The 20709-nt window shown below is 41.6% G+C and overlaps 1 protein-coding gene across 1 annotated transcript in view; it reads left to right on the top strand.

Annotated features, from left to right (window-relative positions):
• LOC108508648 (rho GTPase-activating protein 24-like) overlaps nucleotides 1–19457 on the top strand; it is a gene marked incomplete at its 3' end in the record, with an annotated part of 78108 nt that extends 58651 nt beyond the window's left edge. Inside the window, exon 3 of the mRNA XM_017837612.1 lies at nucleotides 19370–19457. Within this exon, the coding sequence (XP_017693101.1) occupies nucleotides 19370–19457 (88 nt within the window). The remainder of the gene's footprint in view (nucleotides 1–19369) is intronic.
• Nucleotides 19458–20709: the final 1252 nt, after the last annotated feature.

Below are 20709 nucleotides of genomic sequence, written 5' to 3'. Positions count from 1 at the left end.
GACAGTGATCAGAATCTGAAGCCTTTGCAGGGATTTTATTATAGTTTGTTTTGGTGGAAAATTCATGGGAGCAGGAACTTGTGAAGCAGTTGAGGTGAGATGGAATGGTGGTGCATTGCTGCCTCTGGCCATCGCTCTGCTCTCTAGTCTGTGCGGGCATCCTGAACAGACTCACATCTCTGTGTTGTAAACAGCCGTGAGGAAAAAAAAAAAAAAAGAGTGGCTGAAGGATTTCAGGTGTCATGACTGAGCTAGCAGGAAACTAAATTAGGTTCAGAGAGCCACTTTGTCATGGTGGCAGAGAGAGGAGGGGCCTAGAGGGTCGATTTGTGTTGTGTGCTTGGATGGCATTATGAGGAACAGCCAGACAGAGCTAGAGGGGCACAAATCAAATAGCAGAGACTTGGGAAATGGAAGTTATATTTTTATGTCAGTAGCATGAGGTGCAGCAATGAATAATAGTGTCTTAATTTTCTCCTTTTTTTTTCCTGCGTTTATTTCATGCTTTCAGTAAAGCATTATCAAGCTTTAGCAGCAGCAGAGGCCGTATCATCACTGTCCAACTAAGCAAAGAATTAAATGTATTTGTTAGGCAGAAGGAATGAGAATAGAATACAGAAAGTGCATAGATGTTGACAAAATAATAGGAGTTTCTTCCTCACACAACAGAGTCTCTCTTCCACCTTGCTTTCAAACACCAGCAATCACTTTCTGTCCTCCAGTGGTTAACAACCCCCTTGTGTGTTTTACGTTTTTAAAGGTGTGATTGGAGGCTTGTGGCAGTCAGTCTTGAGTGGCCACGGAGGAAGATAAGGTGGATAGCCCTCACAAGGACTGATTTCCCAAAGTGAAGGTGACGGGCTGTTAACAGTGGTCCTGTTCCTTGTAATCCCACATAATCTCTTGATCTTGTCAGATAGGAGCACTTGTGCATTAGACTAATCGTGATCGGGTCAATATGAGTGGCCTGAGAAAACCAGCATTCAAGTGTGTTCCCTCCTACGCTCACTCTAAATGCTGTAAAAATTTCCAAACAATTAGGGATGATAAGCAGTTGTGTGATAATCGTTTCTGTCAACAGCTTGACCTTTGTGTGGGTGATGGGCTTTTTGATGATCTTCCTCTTTTCCTGTTTAAAGGGAATTTCAGCACACTAGGAGGTCTTTGTCCGTTAAAAGGGCCCCGTCATGATGACTTTCTTCTTCCTTCCTTTTATTTACTTGGAAGTGGTACAAGTGCACATGGCTCCTGAAGTAGCAAAATGAATAGCTCACAGGAGAGCCTCGTTAGTCTTGAAATTAAAATAATTGAGTTCTTTTAGCTTATTAGTGCTTAAGAATAGCCTTCTCTAAGACCATTACCTCTGGGATAAAAGCCGTATTTGCAGCTGAATAAGCAGCATGTACAACATGACTTGTTGCTAGGGAAGGAGGCTTTCTTAGTTCTTCGCCAAGCAGAGCGGCTTGTGTAGTAGGTAAAAACTGAATGACCTCAAACTGCATTCCTGAAATCCTCTTTACTCTTCAGTTGGCAGTCTGAAAATATTTCCGTAAGTGACTTTGGCTTTCTGGAGCTGCTCTCATTCCCTTTCCAGCTCACACAGTTAGCGACATGGGAAAAGCAGCCCCTATCGAGGCCAGTTCTACGAGGACACCACTTGCTGCAGGCGCTTGTCTCATCCAAGAGAAATGCCCAGAGCCCAGCGATGTGAGGCTTGATTGAAGACTGTGAGATGTGGGCAGATGAAAAAGATGTGTATCAGTTAAAATGCAGTTTAAATTAGCAGTCTTTCCTGTTTTCATCTCCGCAGCAAAGGGCCGACTCCGTTGCAATACAAAAGAGGAAGGCAGAATTCTGGTAGCAAAACACGTAATAACTGACCACAGGAAGTAAAATAATTCGGAGCACCATTGATTTTTTTTTTTTTTTTTTTTAGTGAAGCCTTATCTCAGATCTTACAGTTGCTGGGGGTCTTGATCTGCAGCTGGACGGTATACCCATGGTGCTGCTCCTGGATTTGGCACCAACACCGTGTGGACTAACCCAGAGTTCTTGCGTGGTGGTGGGCTTTACTTGTTTTTAATGTGTTGGACCCTGGTTTTGGGGGAGTTATGGATACTAGCCTCCATCAAGAATCGTGCCAGGGTTCTTAAAACAGACCAAACAGTGTAAAAGTGTGCTGAGAGGAGTCTTGCCAGAGTACCTTTAAACAAGACATTTAACTCTTTATCAGCAGCAAGGCATATGAAATGCTTTTTGCTCTTTAGCAGCTGAGGTTTGTAACAATTGCACAGAACACAGTGCAGTAGAGAAGAAACAGAGATGGTGCTGTACTGATTAGTATAAGAAACTTGAATACAGCAGGTCAATGACAGTGCCTCTTTACAGCTCGAGTATATCAGATGGGTCTTTTTTACCCCTGTGGAAATGAGGATAGTTCGGTTTTAGGAATTAAGAGTAGCAAGTTCAGGAGTTTGTACTGAATGGGTGAAAAAAAGTTAGTTAGAAGTTTTTAAAACTATAACTGCCAAAAAGGGCTTGGTGGTTGTTGCTCTGACATCTCCTGCCTTACAAATGTCTCTTTGTTGCAAAGACGTTGCACAGGACAGCAGGGACCAGGACAGATACTAACATGATATTGATATTAATAATAATGAGCGACAGAAGCTCAGAAATCCTGACAGTGTCTATAAGATGAGGCTGCGTCCTGGCCAGTCTTTGGATAGATGCTGTAAATGTCTCAGTTTAATAACAGAGGACGAGAATCCCACAGGGCTAATGATGACGGTCGTTTCTTTGACTGGCACACATATTTAAAAGGTCTCTTGTCCAGAAATGTCTGAAGTCTTGAATATGTTGTACAAAACAGCTTTGTATCATTTAAAAGGCCCTGAAACTTGGTGACAAGGACTGTGTGCTGAATATTGGACTGGAGTGCTTACAGGCTTTGGTACTTGCTTTGGTTTTCCTAGATCATAAACCCGTTTGTGTTTGAAAATAGTTTTCCTTATCCTCAATTCTTCTCAGCACTGAAAACTTATCTTTGTGTAAATGGGAACAGAACTCTATCTTATACTCAGGAGGGAGGTCATTAAATTTTGGTACCAATTTGTTTTTCAAAATGAAAATCTACTCGATCCCCTAGAGTGGAATATCATCTCATCCGTTCATCTTCTCTTCTTTAAAGGGGAAAAAAAAAAAGAAAAAAGTTTTCCTGGAGCAGTCATTGATACAAACTCTTCTTACAAAACGGAAAGGAGATGGTTTAGAGATGAGGGTTTCTAATTCAGAGTCGTGGAAAAGAGCCTTTTGTTCCTTAACACAAACCCTGCTAAAAATAGATGAGTACTGTTGGTTCAAATGAACTTGCTACTGTTTGTGTTTGAGTGACTACGATGTTTATCATCGTGCACTTCAGTGGAGCTCTCAGGCTGGAGAGCGTTTTTGTTCTGTTTCACTAAGTGTATTCCTGGGGGTCCCACTTCCTGACTGGGGCTCTGACAATGAATCATAGCAGTAGAAATGATAATAAATTGCTTCATTCTGCCTAGCTCCAAGCCTCACTGCAGATATCTCCCTTGATGTAGCCAGAAAATTAATCTAAAAGTCTTCTCTCTTTTAGATTTAGGCTGTCACTCAGTGGCTCTCTCCGTTGGACTGTTTTTTCATGGTATATATGCTTCAGTGTTTGTCAGGCTAAACAGCAAGCATTTGTGATGGGAATTGGGATGTGAGACTGTGATGGTCTTCCCCTGCAGTGTGAATGTTCAACCCAGGAGTTATGTGCACCCAGTCTTCCCTGACCTGTCCCACAGGAGGGACTTCTCCTTTTGAGTGCTGGCTGGAAAAGGTGGGAATCGTGCCTGGGTTTTGTGCATCTGGGCAAATGCACAAATACACAGTTTCTGAATAAAAATGGAAATCGTAGCAGCATTTTTCCTTTAGGCAAATGTTTCCCAGGACAGCTGTTCAGTGAAAAGCCTTGGAATGGCTGAAATCTTGCTTTTTCGTAAGAGCAGCCTTTCATGTCAAAACCCCCCCCCCATCAAACTCCCCAAATCTCCTGTGAGTCTAGATATCTCACCTTGGGTTGCTATGAGACATGTTCAGAAGCAGTTTGCCTGCTGTCTGCTTTGCTCGGGGTATCCGTCCAGCTGCTTTATACGACTCAACTAGTTTGTGTTCAGTATTTCCTTGACTATTGTAGATTTAAAATGTTTAAAATACCAGAATTGGAATAGGAAAACTATTGAAGAGAGCTCCAAAGCTATAAATACGAGATGCTGTTTGTCAAAATTGATGCAAACATTTTTACAAGATAATTTGATTGATGTAGCAGTTCAAACAGCAGCCTTGATCAGGATGCTTTTGTGAACAAGGTAATTTATCTCAGCACATGTGTTCACATAAATGTTTTAAAATGGAAGGCATGATAAATCTGTCTAGAGCCTGCACACAATGGAGCTGCCAAACCTGCCACCTGTTAAAGATTTTAATGAACTGTTCTGTATTTAACAGAAAAAGTTTAAGTAATGTTGTCACTTGCCTTTGCTGAGACTTTCCTTATCTCAGGCGCTCTGAGATATCATGTAGCAAATGCTTCTAAGTGGAGCAGCTCTGGTGTTTCAATTAGAAATGCAGCAAACTGGTGAAGAAGACCATTAAATCCTAAATGTGGCTTTTGTGCAGAACAGCCCCGAGGAAGGGCTTTTTGTTCAAAGCCACAGGGAGCCGCTATTTTATTGGGAGCCAAAGGACGCCCTAGCTCATGTTATGTCATTAGATTAACGGGAAATTAGTTCTGGATTTTCTAAATGGAAGATGATATGGTTCTGAGAGTAAACCAAAAATGTACTAGGATGTTATGCTTCTGTGTGTGTGAGAGAGAAAACCTTTGAGCGCAGTAAGACACGACGTGGTGGAGGTTTTTTTTGCAGCGGCAGGAAAGGGTTCGCAAGTCTCCTTCCTGCAGCCTGTTTTCAGAAGGGAATTAGGAGATGTGGAATATGTCAGGCTTGAAACATCTGCATAAGGACAAATGCCATCCTCTGAGAGTCTGCAGAAAGTGGAAGACCACAACTTACTAGGATCACAGAATCATAGAGTGGTTAGGGACAGAAGGGACCTTAAAGATCATCCCCTGCCATGGTTAGGGAACCTGGAGCAGGTTACTCAGAGCCCCATCCAGCCTGGTCTTTAACACTTCCAGGGATGGGGAGTCCAAAGCCTCTCTGGGCAACCTGTTCCAGTGCCTCGCCACCCTCATGGTAAAGAATTTCTTCGTACTATCTAATCTAAACTTACCCTCCTTCAGCTTAAGGCCATACCCCCTTGTCCTACATGCCCATGTAAAAAGTCCCTCTCCAGCTTTCTTGTAGCCACTTTAGGTACTGGAAGGCCACTAGAAGGTCTCCTCAAAGCCTTCTCTCTCCAGACTGAACAGCCCCAACAGGATACGTTTTCCTGTGCTCTTCAATGAATTGCCATTCTTGTTTTCCATCCAGAAGCACACTTGGATTCTCACTATGTATTTCCTTGATTGACCTTCACTTAACTGGATGTGGAAAACATTTCTGGCTGAGTAAATAATACACAGCTTCTAATTAAGCTATGCACTGACCAGACTGAAGCTCACTGAGCTTGTAGAAAGGATGTAGAAGGCAGAAAGGTGCTAGAAAAAGTAAAAGCAGTGGGTAAGGAGGTAGAATAGCAGGGGAGAAAGCTGTGAAGAGATTTGTGAGGTACATAGGCAAATTAACGAGCGTGATCAGTAATAGCCATTTGTAGCAGCACAAGGGTTGTTAAATTATATCCTTTAAAAATAGTAATGAAACCTCACTGATTACCTTCATGTCTATTCTGGCTTCAATAAGCTTTGAGGCAGCCTGTTAAAGCAGTCTTGAGCCAATGGTGCAAGTGAGTATTGGCACTCAGGAGCATTTCTGTTTTTCTTTTGGCTGAACTACATTTTTGTCCCATGGACAAAACAGAGTGATAGTTTTCACAAGTTATGAGAAATTTGAGACACATCCCCCCCCCCTTTTTGTTGCCATTGGTACCTCTGTTTCCCATGATGATCCCAGCCTCCAGCTGTAATCAGTATGCTCTGTGTAGCTGTGAGCATGCCAGAAAATGGGGCCACTTCTGGTTCGACTCCAAAATAAACTTTTTTTACTTGCAGATTGGTGGACTGGCTGATTTGACATATTTGCCCTGTGCTTTCACTTTCAAGAAAACAAATATGCAGTAGAAATAAACGTGCATCTAGAAGTCCTTAAAAATTCAGGAGCTGTCTCTCTTTCAAAAAAGCAGATTCCAGAATGTTGACAACAGATGACTGGTATGAACTATTTTTTTCTTAATAGCTGGAAGAAAGGCCCCTTTTCAACAATAACTCCAGGCAGGGAGCAGTCCCGTGGCCAGAATATTAGTGTGTTTGCCAGAAAACCTGGAGCTTTGTTTCTGTTCACCTGCTGTGTAAACTTTACTTGGTTTCTCCTCTTGCATAAACTGCATTTCATCCTCTGCTTTTGTAAAGGCTACTGCGGTTTCTCCCGCAGACCGTGAAGACCTTCATGGTCATTTATATTTTGATAACTCATTAAAATAGCAACATGGAATCTAAGGTATTTTTATTAATATAGTTGGAACAGAGCAGCTGCTACAGTGCAGTTAATAATGTTGGCCTCCAGTCACCCTGAATCCATTTTTACCCTGGACTATCTGGCACTCTGCAAAATATGCCCTCCTCAACAGGTCTGCAGGAAGCTTGTCACACTGTCTTCTGGAAAAAGCATATAAATGATGGTTTGATATTTAAGTATGTAAACCTATAAAAAGCTGTAATAAACCCAAGTACACTCAGTTATTCTTGCTGTACATTTACAGAATGTTGTAAAATACCTTTGGTGTTATTCAGAGAAGTGAGTAAAAATCTAGATTATGATAGTCTTATTTACTCTCAGTGATGTAAATGCTATTTTGAGACAGCATAATCTTGAAAAATATTAGCTATTTTTAAAAGATAACTTTAATTCAAAAGGTCAGCTTCCCTGCAGTCCCTGGTAAGGTCCAGGAGCAAGTCCTTCTGGAGTCTTTTGCATACAGAGGGAGCAGCTGTATAGCTCAGCTTCATTAAGGCTTTGGATACAGTCTCCAGTAGTGTCCTTACAGCCAAACTGCTGAGATAAAAGCTGGAAAAGTGGACCTTTTTCCTATGGTTACCTTTTGAGTATAGCCCCGTCCAGCCTGTTAACCTGTGACTGTGATTTTTCATCGTGCACCTTGTAAATTCCTCCTGGAGTAGCAAATTGGCCTCTCTGTCCTGGCTGTCAAAGGAGATAAGCACCAGAGGGATGTCCAAGGGGAAAGAATAGCTCAATTAAACTAGCAGTGAGAGGATATGTTTGTGGTGGCCCTTGAGTGGTTTTTGCATGATCCTGGGTTGGTTTTGTGATCCACATCAGTTCATGGATTTGCTGTGACTTGAAATAGCGCTGAATGCAGGTCGTGCAAGTGGAAGCCAAAAAACCCTCACCCAAATGTGTGCAAGCAGAATTGCAGAAATGTGCACGTGTTCTGCATAACTGAGCTGATCTAGGGCTGTTGTGATCCACTGGTACTTGACTTGACCCAAACCAGCTCCTACTTAGCCCTGCCTTGATTTTGTAGTGATTTAAACTGGGAGATATCTGGTGCCTTTTCTTACATAGCTAATAATTTAAGCATTGTCCTCAAAAAACATGCTACTAATACAGTAATAAGACAAATAAGAAACTGCTGGATCTCATGCAAAAGCTATACAAATATGGGATTCAGATCAGTTATAAAGATGAGAAACTATCCGAGAACTCCAGTTTTAAAATGGAAACAGTATCACAGAATGAATGAAGCAGATTAAGATGCAGAACTAAAAGTAAGACCTGGAAATATCTACTGTACACAAATAGTACTGCTGGAGAAATAATTTGTAGTCAGGGAATCAGAGTTTCCCAGTTGTGTTAATTGCTTAGATGGCATCTATTTTGTGTAAATAGCACAAAAGACATGACCCTAGTCTCCCTGAAACAGGATTTGTGTTAATTAATGTAATCCTTTAAACAAGGAACAACATAGTGTCTTACCCAAATGTCAGAAAGCTAAATGAGCATATTAATTTGTGTCATTGTGGTATTTGTATAGTGCAGTAGCACTTTTAAGCTGTGCTCCTAAAACATTTACTATGTAGATGAAATCTAAACAACGTATAGATGTTAAAACAACAAGCAATATAGGCATTTGAAAACCTAGCAAAAAATAGATAACCTTTGCCATTAGCCTCAAATTTTTTCCATGTGAAACTACAGTTTTTTCTTCCAATAAAAACCTGCAAGATGATAATTTGTATAAGACAGGTGGACTCCAGTGGAGTATTCTTCCTAGACAAAAGCTAACAAGAATATTAGCACAGGAGAAGAAGAAACAACTTCAGTGGAATGGTATTCCTGTTTCCATGTCCCTCTGCCATCTTTTTTATGCTGTAAAAGTTGCACTTTATGTGTAATTTCTAGGAAATCTGCAGCAACTTCAACCTTTCCTGCATCCTGACATGGAAATTAATTGTCTGAGGTGGGATGCTTGGCCATGTATAGCTTTCCTGGAAAAAAACAACCTCTGTGTGTTGGGGTTGGAAAGGATTTTACTTCTCAAATTCAACATGGAAGTCATAAAACATAAAAACCAAAACTGAACAAACTGATTTGAACAAACTTTTCTCAAAGTAAGAGCAGTTCTGTGTTAAATATTCCTGATAAATCTGTGTTTGAAGTGTTTAAGGGCTGAAGACTTCAGTCTCTTAAGGCTGTACTCTCCAACTGTTTAATATTTCTTCTCCTGTTCACACTGGACCTAGAGAACAAAGGTGGGTTTTGTGTATTTAAAAATTATATCTTTATTTTGATTTTTCAATTTAAAATCCCAATATTGTCCCTTTAGTAGTCTTTATAAGAGCAGAGTAGTATAATCTGTCAAAACCAAGACAGTTATAAACTAAGCTGATAAGAAATGCTGAAGAAAGAGCTGGGAGGGGGGAAATATAATGGTCCTGGATGAGAAACTTTGAAAGTGGCAGGTTACTTCTGATGGTCAGAAGCAGTCTGACCTTTGCTTGGAATACACTTCCCTCCATAAGGAAATCTGGAGGGCATTAGCAGTTCTGGTCACTCTAAATATTTGTCTTTCTGTCATGGACTATATTCTAATCCTTTCCATCAGCTGTGGGAATTAAACCAAATAGAATGTATAAATGATATCCACTCAACCCTTGGCCCTAAGGCAACTGGTGTGCAGGTTTCAAACTTTTCAAACTAAGAAAAGAAACCAAGATGAAATAAAAAGTTTAGTTGTCGTCCCTCTGAATCTTACATTGAAAAACATTTAGTTCAGTGTTTAAAGACTGACTGGATTTAAACTGCTCGATCATATATACAATCATTAAGTCATTTAAGCTGGGAAAGACCTCTAAGGTCATCTAAATAGTCCAACCAAAACCTAACGCTGCCAAGTCCACCACCAAACTGTGTCCCTAAGTGCCACATTTACATGTTTTTTAAATGGCTCCAGGGATAATGAGTCTTCCACTTCCCTGGGCAGCCTGTTCCAATGTTTGACAACTCTTTCGGTGAAGAAATTTCTCCCAATATTCAATATCAACTTCTTCTGGCACAACTTGAGGCCATTTCCTCTTATCTCTGTTACTAAGGAGAACAGACCAACACTCACCTTGCTACAGCCTCTCTTCTAGTTGTAAAGAGCGATAAGGGCTCCCCTGAGCCTCCTTTTCTCCAGGATAAACAGCCCCAGCTCCCTCAGACACTCCTCATAGGACTTACCCTCCAGACCCTTCACCAGCTCCATTGCCTTTCTCTGGACTTGCTCCAGCACCTCAATGTCTTTCTTGTAGTGAGGTTCTAGAACTGGACAGAGCACTCGAAGTGTGGCCTCACCAGTGCCGAGGACAGGGGGACAATCACTGCCCTGGTCCTGGTGGCCAAACTTTCATACAGGCCAGGATGCCCTTGGCCTTCTTGGCCACCTGGGCACACAGTGATGGCTCATGTTCAGCTGCTGTTGACCAGCACCTCCAGGTTCTTTTCCACTGGGCAGCTTTCCAACCACTCTTCCCCAGCCTGTCGCCTACCTGGGGTTGTTGTGACCCAAGGACAGGAGCCGGCTCGTGGCCTTGTTGAATCTCATACAGTCTGCCTTGGCCCATCGATCCAGCTTGTCTGGATCCTTCTGCCAAGTTTTCCTACTCTCCAGCAGATCAACACCACTTGTCACTGGCTGCCAGCTGGTTTTAACTCCATTTACCACCAATCTCTGTGCTCAGCCACCCAGCCAGTTTTTTAACTCAGTGAAGAGTGTCCCTGTCCGTGCCATGAGCAGCCAGTTTCTCCAGGAGAATATTGTGGGAAATGGTGTCAAAGGCTTACTAATCTCTTGGATGAATATCCACAGTCATTTCCTTGTCCTTGGCTGATCCAAAGAAAGGATTGACTACCTCAGCCTTTTCCTCATCCTTTGTCACTATGTTTCGCCCCACGTCCACTAACAGATGGAGATGATTCTTAGCCCTGCAAACATTTTTACTGTCTTTTACAGCAGTATCCAGATTAAGTTCTGGTTGGGCTTTGGCCCTTATAATTTACTCCCTGCATAACCTCACCACATCCTTGCAGTCCTCCTGAGTTACCTTCCCCTTCTTTTAAAGATCATAAAGTCTCTTTCTTTTTCCCTAAGTTCCACCCTAAGCTCTGTCTTCAACCATGCTGGTCTTCTTGCCCACCAGCTTGTCCTTCAGCACATGGGGACAGTCTGCTTCTGCATCTTTAAGATTTCCTCCTTGAAGAAAGTCTAGCTTTTCTGAACTGCTTTGCCCTTCAGGACCGTCTCACAAGGGACTCTGTCAACCAGACTCCTAAACAGGCTGAAGTCTCTCTCGCAGTGTTGCTGAATCTGTCCAGACTGTCACTGGAGAGCTCTGGATATAAATGAGAGGTCATACTTGAAGTTTTCCCCTTGTCAAATATTATCCTTTTGGGGAATAATTACATTGTTTTGACCTAGATGTTCTCAGGACTAGAAGTCAATAAATTTCCTTTGTGAAAGGGATCTGTAAAGCAAGACTTGGTCCTTTGTGTTCTGGTGCTTTATTGGCTTTTTTTTCCTTGGGAAAATAATTTTAGCTAATAATAAGCTGAATTTCTTATTGACCAGAGCTACTGGAAGTAAAATGTTTCTTGTAGTAAAAATCTTCTGTAGTAATTCAGTTGTGCCCAGTTCCATTGTTGTCTGTTGATCAAAATTGTATGATCATTGTGAAGGCTAATTTCATCAAAATATCACTGTGTCCATGTAATAATGACCTAAGCTTGTATTCCTGAGTCCTTAAACTCAATGTAGTCTCCGAATTTATTTATACATCTCCTTTTTCTCTGCCTTTGGAAAATACCAGGGGTCCTTTCTGTCAGCAATATGGCAATTGCAGAGCGTGTTCCTCAGGAAGGCGTCTTACGTTGTAGAGCTCCTGCAACATCTCCCGGCCTCTGAACCCCGTGACGTGTCGTGTTCTCTTAACTGAGCTCAGTCCCATCATACCTGTCACACCTATCTCAGATCACAGGCTTAAATACTCCTCCTGGAAGTGCTCGTGTGGGAGCAGGTGCACACCATGCCTTCGTGCCCCAGGTAACCCTCAAGAGCGTTCCTCATGAATTGGCTCACCCCCTGTAATTATCTCCCCAGCTCCTTATATCCCACTGTGACAAAGTGGGGAAAGAAAAGCAAAATCTCTGTGTGAGGAACAGTGTTTCTCACAAAAGCTAGTGATCTATAATTGAATAAGCTCATTCATTAGGAAGAAGCCAGGAGAGAGTGGGTAAAATAGAGATGTTAAAGCTTCTCTAGATGCCACAAAAAAATCTGCTTTAGAAAGGAAAGCTGCTTCATACTAATCCAAGATCTGTCTGAAACTCTTTAAAATAGCAGGCAGAATTTAGAGGTGGGAAGAGAGCATGTTAAGTTTTACTTTCAAATGTAAGGACAAGGTCGATGCAGGAAAACAGATTCAGAAAGAGGAAAAAAAGCTTTCAATAACTTCAGACAGGAAATGGCCAGTCTTCTGTCTTACCCTTACTAGAGAAATGAAAACCATAGGCATATATGGATCTAGCCTCTGGGTTTAGGCAAACTTAATTTTTTGTGGTGTTAATAGCTTAACTTGGTATGATCTTGCTCTTGTGGAACAAGCAAGGGAATTTTTTCTAGTGGCTGCTCGAGCCAAGATCGCTTCATTCTCAAGGAAAGAAGTTTCTCTCAAGCAGGGAGAGGCACTCAACCATTAAGTGAAATGTCCAGCAGGAGAGAAAGATAGAAAAATCTTTAAAGAAGCTGTAATCACATTGTGGTAAAACTGTCATCTCTGTCTCTCATGTCAGAATAAACGTTTTGGTGCTCAGTGTCCAGCAAACGGCATATATGGTATTCACCACCACACAGGTGAATTTACTTCTTTTTTTGGAACATTAAGCTATGGGGTAGGTTTGAACCTTTCTTTAGGTAAAGGAAAAAAATCTCCTTTATGTTCCTGTTTGCGGAGTTTCTGAGAACTAAACCAACAATTCTCATTCTTCAACAGAAACACTCTAGAAATGTTTTAACATAGTGGGACAAGAAAATGTCGAATGCAATAGAATTTATGCCAGAAAAATGTATGCTGTGTATTGGCTTAATTTTAGCCAACCAACTCTTTTTTTTTTTTTTGGTAATTTCTCTGTTGTTTACTGTGTTTATTCCTGGCATGTTACATACCCCCTAAAATCTGAATAGCTGCCCCCTCCCAACCCCCCTGTTGTTCTCTCCTCGTGCATATTGTAAAGCTGTAAATGCTGCAATAACTGCAAGACAAAGACTGTATCACCCCCTGTGGTAATTGTGCCTCTTCCAGAGCTTTGGTTCCTTAAGTGGTATAAAAATCCACTCTTAGAATAAAAATGAAAAAATCTTATTCTCTTACTATAAAAAAAATCATTATCTTATAATTATAGCTTGTATTTACTTTTTAATTGTCCCACTATCGTCATGTATGCTAGAAAACCTGACATTACATATATATAACAGTGACAATTCTGTAAAAGCAGTAAAACTTGTCTTCATATAGTGTTCACCAATAAGATTTTAAACCCCAAATGTACATGAGGGATAAGAGATCTCTGGACATAAAATACTTCCTGTTTAAACTGAAGAACAATAATTCTATAACTAGTGATTATTAGTCAGAATATTGATAAATGCTTCAGTTGAAGTTACAACCTCGGAGGCCTTTTAGGTCTACTTGTGGTAACCACCCTTTGCCCAGCTAAAGGCAGCCAAGGCAGCTCTGCCTCAGCACCGCTCCAGGGTTTGGAGCCAGCTGGTGAACTTGCTCAGGCCCCAGTTTTGAAATGCAGATATCTCTGCATAGGCAGTTAAATGAAAGGGCTGGCTTTCAGAGTTGCTCTGCCCTTTGGCAGCAAGTGATGTTACTGGGATCTTGGAAATGCATTGTAATGGTGGAAACAAGTAGAAATTTTAAAAAGTTACTACGTTCAAACTGCTTTTAGTGAACACAGTGCAAGTTTCATTATTGACCTCAGTATAAGTGGATTTCTGCCTGTGCTGTAAATTTTTCTCCTCACCTCATGTCTGTGGGCTCCTGACAGTGCAAAGATCTATTTTTGTGATAGTTTAAAAGCAAAAACAGTAATGTGAGGAACGAGGATTTGTTAACTGGTAACAACTGATAACAACTTGTGTATTGACTTTATCCTTCTCTGCCGTGCATCACTTGTTTATGAATTCACAGTACATGTACACAGCTGTATATACATGTAGAAATATACTCGTACATATGTATGAGGTATATTAGTTAATTTAGGCTGATTAACAGGCTTCTCCATGAAATACTTTGGGTGCCTTTCAGGCTGCGACCTTGAAAATACTAGTGATGTTCAGAGAATTATCCACTAAATGTGGTGTTTTTCAGTCTGAGATGCCATCTGAGTTGAAGTGCACCGTTGTTCTTAAGTAGGACAATTAAGACTTTCCAGAAACAGCAACAGTGACAAAAGAAACCACAGAACACTGCTGCATTGTGTGTGGCGGTGAGTCATACAGAAGACACATGTCCCCAGAGATGTTTTCTGCCTCTTCATCCTCCCCATCAGCTGCCTCTTTCCTGGCTGATGATCTTCCTCCCTCTCTGGGAGCTGATCCTTTTTTACCCCTTCCTCCCTCTCTGGGTGCTGATCCCTTTTTACCCCGTCCTCCCTCTCTGAGCGAACTTTTCTAAGAGCTGAGGAGGTATTTAGTCTGACACCACTGAGGGAGGGGGAGGGCTTGGCGTGGGGAGTAACACTTGATAATGGGCTGCAGATCTTAGCACTATTTCTGGGGACTTTTTTTTTCCCCCCGACGGACACAGTCCAGCTGATTTGGGAACCTTTCTTGCCGAGAGGCATGAATAGCTGGGTTGTGTTTGTTCAGCGGCTGCACTTTGGCAGGGATAAAACCCTGGGAACTGCTGCCAAACCTGCACAGCCCCTTCTGTGTTGTGGTTAACCTGTTAACCAACCTCTAGTAGCAGGCATAGAGGAAGAAGCTACGTGAAGATCCTCTATGTTAATTGAAAAGTAATAGGGGAAAAAAAAATCTAGGGAAAAGTTTTCCATGAAACGAGAAAAACAGATATGTAAATGCAGCACCTGTCTTTGAAAGTCAAAGTAGAATTCAGTGAATCAAAGCTGGAAAGGAAGTAAGATATAACTGCTGGTACTGTGTACTTCTAAAGTAACTTTCTAAAGGCTGGCAGGACAAACTACGAGCAAGCAAATAGACCAATTAAGCCTTTGGGAACTGTATTAGAATAAATCCTGAAAACATTATTTTGCCAAGAAAGCAGTAATTTCCTCATGTATCTACATGCTTTATGAGTAAATCCATCCAGAGATACTGAAAATCATGTATTTGACTTTGTAGTTGCCAGTCAGCATCTTAAAAGCATTTCTTGGAGAAAACCTGGTACCTCTTGGACACAGGTTGTAAGACTGCTTCAGAAAATGAAGTTCAGATGAGGCTGGGAAAAGTAGTGGAGCAGAATGAGAAAGAGGCACAGGGTTGCTTCACTGTTGTGATGTGTTACACAGAGCGTGCAAAACAGAAATACCATCTGTCAGCTGGTCCTCATGAGGCACTTGTGCAGTGGTCATCCTGTCTCCTCTTCTGTGCTTCCTCACAAAGTCCAGCTGCTGAATGGTGCTGAAAGTGTTTTGGGGGACCAGCATGGGATAAAACATCTATTTGAGCAAGACTGCATCATGCTGTGACTCTGACATCAATCTACTTTGGATTATTCTTGCTGCACTACGGTATTTTATCAGGCACTTTGTTAACAGAGTAGTAATTTTTCTTAAGTTAAAGGCGCTTATATAAGCAGATATTTGATTTTAACAAGCATGTTGTTACTCTGCTATTTAGGTGATCTTTGGTTTGAAGCAACAGTACACTGTAGAAAAATCCATGTGTATGAGGACCTCCTTTGAAAGTGAGCTTGATGCTTGGTTAGGGAAAAGGCTGATGCTTCTTGAGCAACCCAAACTTCTCCTGCATGCTGAGTCATCCTGAATGCTCAGCTAGAGAAGCAGAACTGCCCTGCTAAGGACAGAAGTGTTGGAAATCAAAAAATAACTCAGGCATACCACGGCAGGAGCTCTGCAGAACACTGCTGACCTGGTGGAGGCACAGCCTGCAAACAGAATGGCAATGGGAGCGAGGAGGGACTTGTGTCAGGGCCACATTTTTCTCCACTTTCCTTTTTTAGGTATTCCTGTATTTTTGCCACCCACTGGCACCGTGGTGGTTTTGCTTTTTTTTTTTTCCTTTTTTTTTTTGAAAGCAGAATATTAATCTGGTCTAATCTGCAGTCTTGGGTTGAGATTTTTTTTCAAACAGTTTTGAATGAGCCGTAGAGTTTGATGTGGAGCAGTGTGAAGTTTTCTTATTATGGAACATTTACATGTGCTCATGCACTGACACCTAAGTCAAAACATGCATTTCCTCTGGAAATTACCTTCCTCTCTTATATGCAAAATACTGTCTTTTTAGGTGTCTAAGGCTATGTAGTTGATCTTCTCTTACTTCCCCCTGAAATTAGATATTCAGGGCGAAAACCAGATGTTTAAATTGGTGAAACTTTGCAGTTGATCAGATGGTCAGATTGGATAGTCTGGACTATCCAAGATGTAAGGACGGGCCTAATGTTGCACCTTAAGGACCCAGAAAGGCAATAGAGCAAGGGGACTGGCAGTGATGTGGGGACTGAGGACTCCCTGTCTATATGAAATATCCAGCAGCCAGGGCTGTGCCACATGAGGGGCCACGGGGATTTTTTTTACACTACAGATGTATGCCCTGAGCATCAGGGTGTTTTTGTGGAACATAGTGCCAGCTGCTGAGAAACTAAGCAAAGGGACACTCCACATAGCCTCAGTCCAATTATGTAGACAGCCACAAAACTTAGTGAGGGGGAAGTGTTGCTATACGGTGACAGCAGACAGATGAGTGTGAAGCAGACAGAATGGGAAGTGAAAGAGCTGCAGTCGCTCTCTTAGGCTTTCCCCCTAGTCTGGGGAACCCAGGTGCATGTTGTACAAACAAATCTATTTTCTTATTTTAAAAAAAACTCACAAATACAAATATATTTAAGTAGTTCACGTGCACTGGTGTTTCCAATAATAGTACTGAAAATAGACAGTAAAATAAAACTGCCACTTGAGAACATTTGCTTTTTAGACCACAGAAGTATTCTGTATGGTGTTACTGTCAGGATTCCTTTTGTACTAACTTAGCTATTATGAGTGGCTTTACGTTTTAGTGGATGAAATAGATTTCACCTATAAAATGAAAATGCTAAGGTTAAAAATATTATAATAATTTTTTAATATTATATGTTAAAAATACTATAACTATGTTCTCAAAAATTTGTCATTAGGACAGCTCACTGTTAACACTAAAAGGGTTTTACATCAAAGAAACAGAAAGCATCACATTGTAGTGAGACTGCAGCATGTCTGGTTGCTAATGAGTAGACAGCAAAGTTGAATGCAGTTTTCATTTACTGTCTCATAAATTGATTTTAGTTTACAGTGCTATAGGCTAGGTCTCCTTAATTTTGTATTTTTGTTTAATTGGATAGCAAGACTTATAATTAGCTTAAATATGTTGTATGCCTTCACTGATGTGAGTTATCGAGCCAGTGAAATTTCACTCCAGTGTGAAGAGTGATCTGCTCATCTTGTGTACTGGGTGGAGGTTTTTTTAGGTAAAACCACCTCAGTGTGAAAGTTGAAGTGGGGAAGATTATATCAGTCTTAATGGTCTATTACATGTGACAAAAATACAGAAAAAATGTGTTCCTTGTATTTGCTGGTTTTTTTCTAGGTGTTAACATGAGAAGTTGAACTAATTTGTGACTGATCTTTTACCGTTCATGTAATCATTTTTGTTTATGATATTATTCTTGCCTAATAAGGTATTTCACAGAAGGCTTTGGAATGTGGCAACTATTAACAGGTGCTGCTTGTAGCAGGAATGAAGGAAAATAGCTCCTAGTACAGCTACTGGACCAAGGCACTTAATGCTTATAATACATTTGTATATGCAGTGAGAGGGGAAATCTGCCCACAACTGCTAACACTTGCAGCTAATACCAGTGCAGCAGAATGCTGTTCTGTTTCATGTTTTCAGCAACAAGTATCATGGTGTTTAATGGAGGTGATTTTGTATGATCTGACAAAATACCTTTGCACCCTGTCTTTCTACCTTTGGCTTCTCGTGATACACCGTGCCTGCTGGCAGACAGCAATGTACTGACAAGCTGATACAGGGCTTAGACTCCACATCAGCTGGTACAAATACTGATTTTGTGAAATGTTTGTGAGCTGTTTCTTCAGATGACATTTTCCTGTTGGTTTGTAAGGCCTCCTTTGTGAGAAGGATACAGCATTCTACTTGTCTTGACTTCCTACTAATTGTAAATGGTTCTGCTCCTAATGAAGGTTACAGGGATATCTTCAGGGCTGTTCAGAGAAAGGGTCTGACAGATATTTGGAAGTAGTCTTTGGTTGAAACTACTATGGAAAATGGTGTTCCATGTTGAACTCAATTATCCTTATGGGGATAAGGACCTTCCTTACTCAAGATACTCTTGTGTTTAAGCTGTGTAAGTTATAGAAGTTGTTTACTTTGGAGGCGGGGGCCCTGTTGTGCCATAATTGTGGAATGTCAGTAGGTAGGTATTACCTCCCATTAACAGTGAGTGAGAGCTTGTACCTAATAGAATTCCTAGGATGCCACTCCAAAAATTTACTCCTGGATAGCCATCCCAGCATAATTTCATTACGGACTGCCTGCTGACTGAGGTTGAAACAGTACTAGGAGGAGCTGTAATTTCTGAAAATGAAAAAGAGCTCTCAGAGGAAAGGGGTGGTCTATCCCTCCCATGTGTCAGTGGGACCAAAGGGGAGGGCGGGAGGGGAATAATGTCTTCAACATAGCCCCAGGAATATTTTGAGGGTTGCAGGGGTGGTTTTTGGTAACCAGTGTTACTAAATATGCTAAAATTCCCCATCTCCCCTCTCAAGTAGTAAAGTTGTGATAAAAGTGTTCAATGCCCCTCACAGAGATGATCCCACACCCATCTGCCTGTAGCAAATGCATCTTTGAACAGGACTGTGGCTGGCTGTGCCTACTGTGGCTTAGCACCAGCAGACCAGCACATTGCAGCCAGTGGGTGGAAGTGGGATGTTTTCTCTGTACTGCTTCCCTGGGATGGTACAAAAGGACACAGAGCAGGACCTAGTTATCGACCCCACAAACTGAGGTTACTCTTCTGTCCACATATCCTTTGGCTCTAGCCAAGAAGGAAGCCTAGTTGGTAAGCTCACCTGCCTCACATATGCAACTTCGTAGTTTTTCACTAACCCTTTCTTTTAGCCTTGATTTTTCCCTGCAGCACACAGGAATATGTAGTATATGTGACAACTGCAAAAATCTGCATGGTATCCAATACCCAAGAGATTAAAAAAAACTAAAGTCGTTATTGAATGCCTCAGTTAATTAAGGGATCTGTGATGTTGGCTTTTGGGATAATCCCTCCTCAGTCTCACTTTGGAAGTCAGCTGCCCAGGTGCAACATCACAAATTCATATAACCCGGTCCAAAAAGAAGAAGCAGTAGGCTATCAGAAGCACAGTAGCAGTTTTAATTCCATGTTCATTGTTATTTTTTCCTTTAGGGTGCCATCTTTCTGCCTGGCAACAGAGTAATTGAGCATCCCTGCAATGAAGAAAGTCCAGGAAAATTCCTTTTTGAAGTTGTTCCAGGTAGGATATTCTACTCCATATGAAAAGTCTTTCAAGTTTGTCCTTAGTGACAAATGGCCACATCTGTTCTGCCAGAACAGAAGATGAAGGTGATTAATGATTCAATTTAAGGAAAAAAATAAATCGGTTAATTTGTTAATACATTCATTCATAATTTTTTCATTCACCCCCAGGCAGCACAGGAAAAGGATGTGTGTTTTATTTGTCAGTGTAAAGCATGATTGTTCACTGCAAGGGGCTGCACCACTGAGTGGCACAGTGACAGTTACAAGTGTGTTTTGTAATTATTTTAGATTATATTGGATGCTATGAAGTAGTGTGTCTTGTGGCAACAAAGGAAGCTGTAACTTAGCATCAGCAGCTTATCACTGTAAGGCCTTAATGACATCAGGACCATCACTTAAGAGTGCTGTCTGGTTGCTGTGGGTGGATAAACAGATTGTAACAACAGGAAGCATTGCTGCTTTGAAACCCTGAACCTATTTTCAGTTATGGGTTTTTGGTTGTTTTTTACCTGGGCTAGACTTGTCTAAAAATCATTGTCCCTAGCAGTCAAGTGGTGCTCTTGATTGAGTTGTATGGCTTAAGTGATTTGCTTACTGTCTTTGCTACTTTCTCTTCTGAAGGGCAGACCTTGGCCTGTTTGGGAGCCTGGTCGACAGATACATGTGGGAGGCAGTCCTGAAGGGCAAAGGAAGTGCCAGGTCCTGCCCTTGGGTCACAACAACCCCATGCAGCACTACAGGCTGAGGGCAGAATGGCTGGAAAGCTGCCTGGCAGAAAAGGACCTGGGGGTGCTGGTCAACAGCGGCTGAACATCAGCCAGCAGTGTGCCAAGAGGGCCAATGACATCCTGTCTTTTATAAGAAATAATGTGACCAGAAGGACCAGGACAGTGATTGTCCTCCTGTACTTGGCAATGGTGAGGCCAGACCTCGAATCCTGTGTTCAGTTCTGGGCCCCTCACTACAAGAAAGACCTTGAGGATCTGAAGTGGGTCCATAGAAGGGCAATGGAGCTGGTGAAGAGTCTGCAGCACAAATCTTATGAGGAGCAGTTGAGGGAACTGGGCTTGTTTAGCCTGGAGAAAAGAGGAGGCCTGGGGAGGACCTTATTGCTCTCTACAACTACCTGAAAGGAGGTTGTACCAAGGTGGGGGTTGGTCTTTTCTCCCAAGTAATAAGCAATAGGACAAGAGGAAACAGCCCCAAGCTGCACTGAGGAGGTTTATACTGGATATTAGGAAAAATTT

Source organism: Lepidothrix coronata, unplaced genomic scaffold (assembly GCF_001604755.1).
Source record: "Lepidothrix coronata isolate B3197 unplaced genomic scaffold, Lepidothrix_coronata-1.0 Scaffold307, whole genome shotgun sequence".
NCBI classification, from domain to species: Eukaryota; Metazoa; Chordata; class Aves; order Passeriformes; family Pipridae; genus Lepidothrix; species Lepidothrix coronata.
This window is presented reverse-complemented; position numbering and strand designations above follow the sequence as displayed.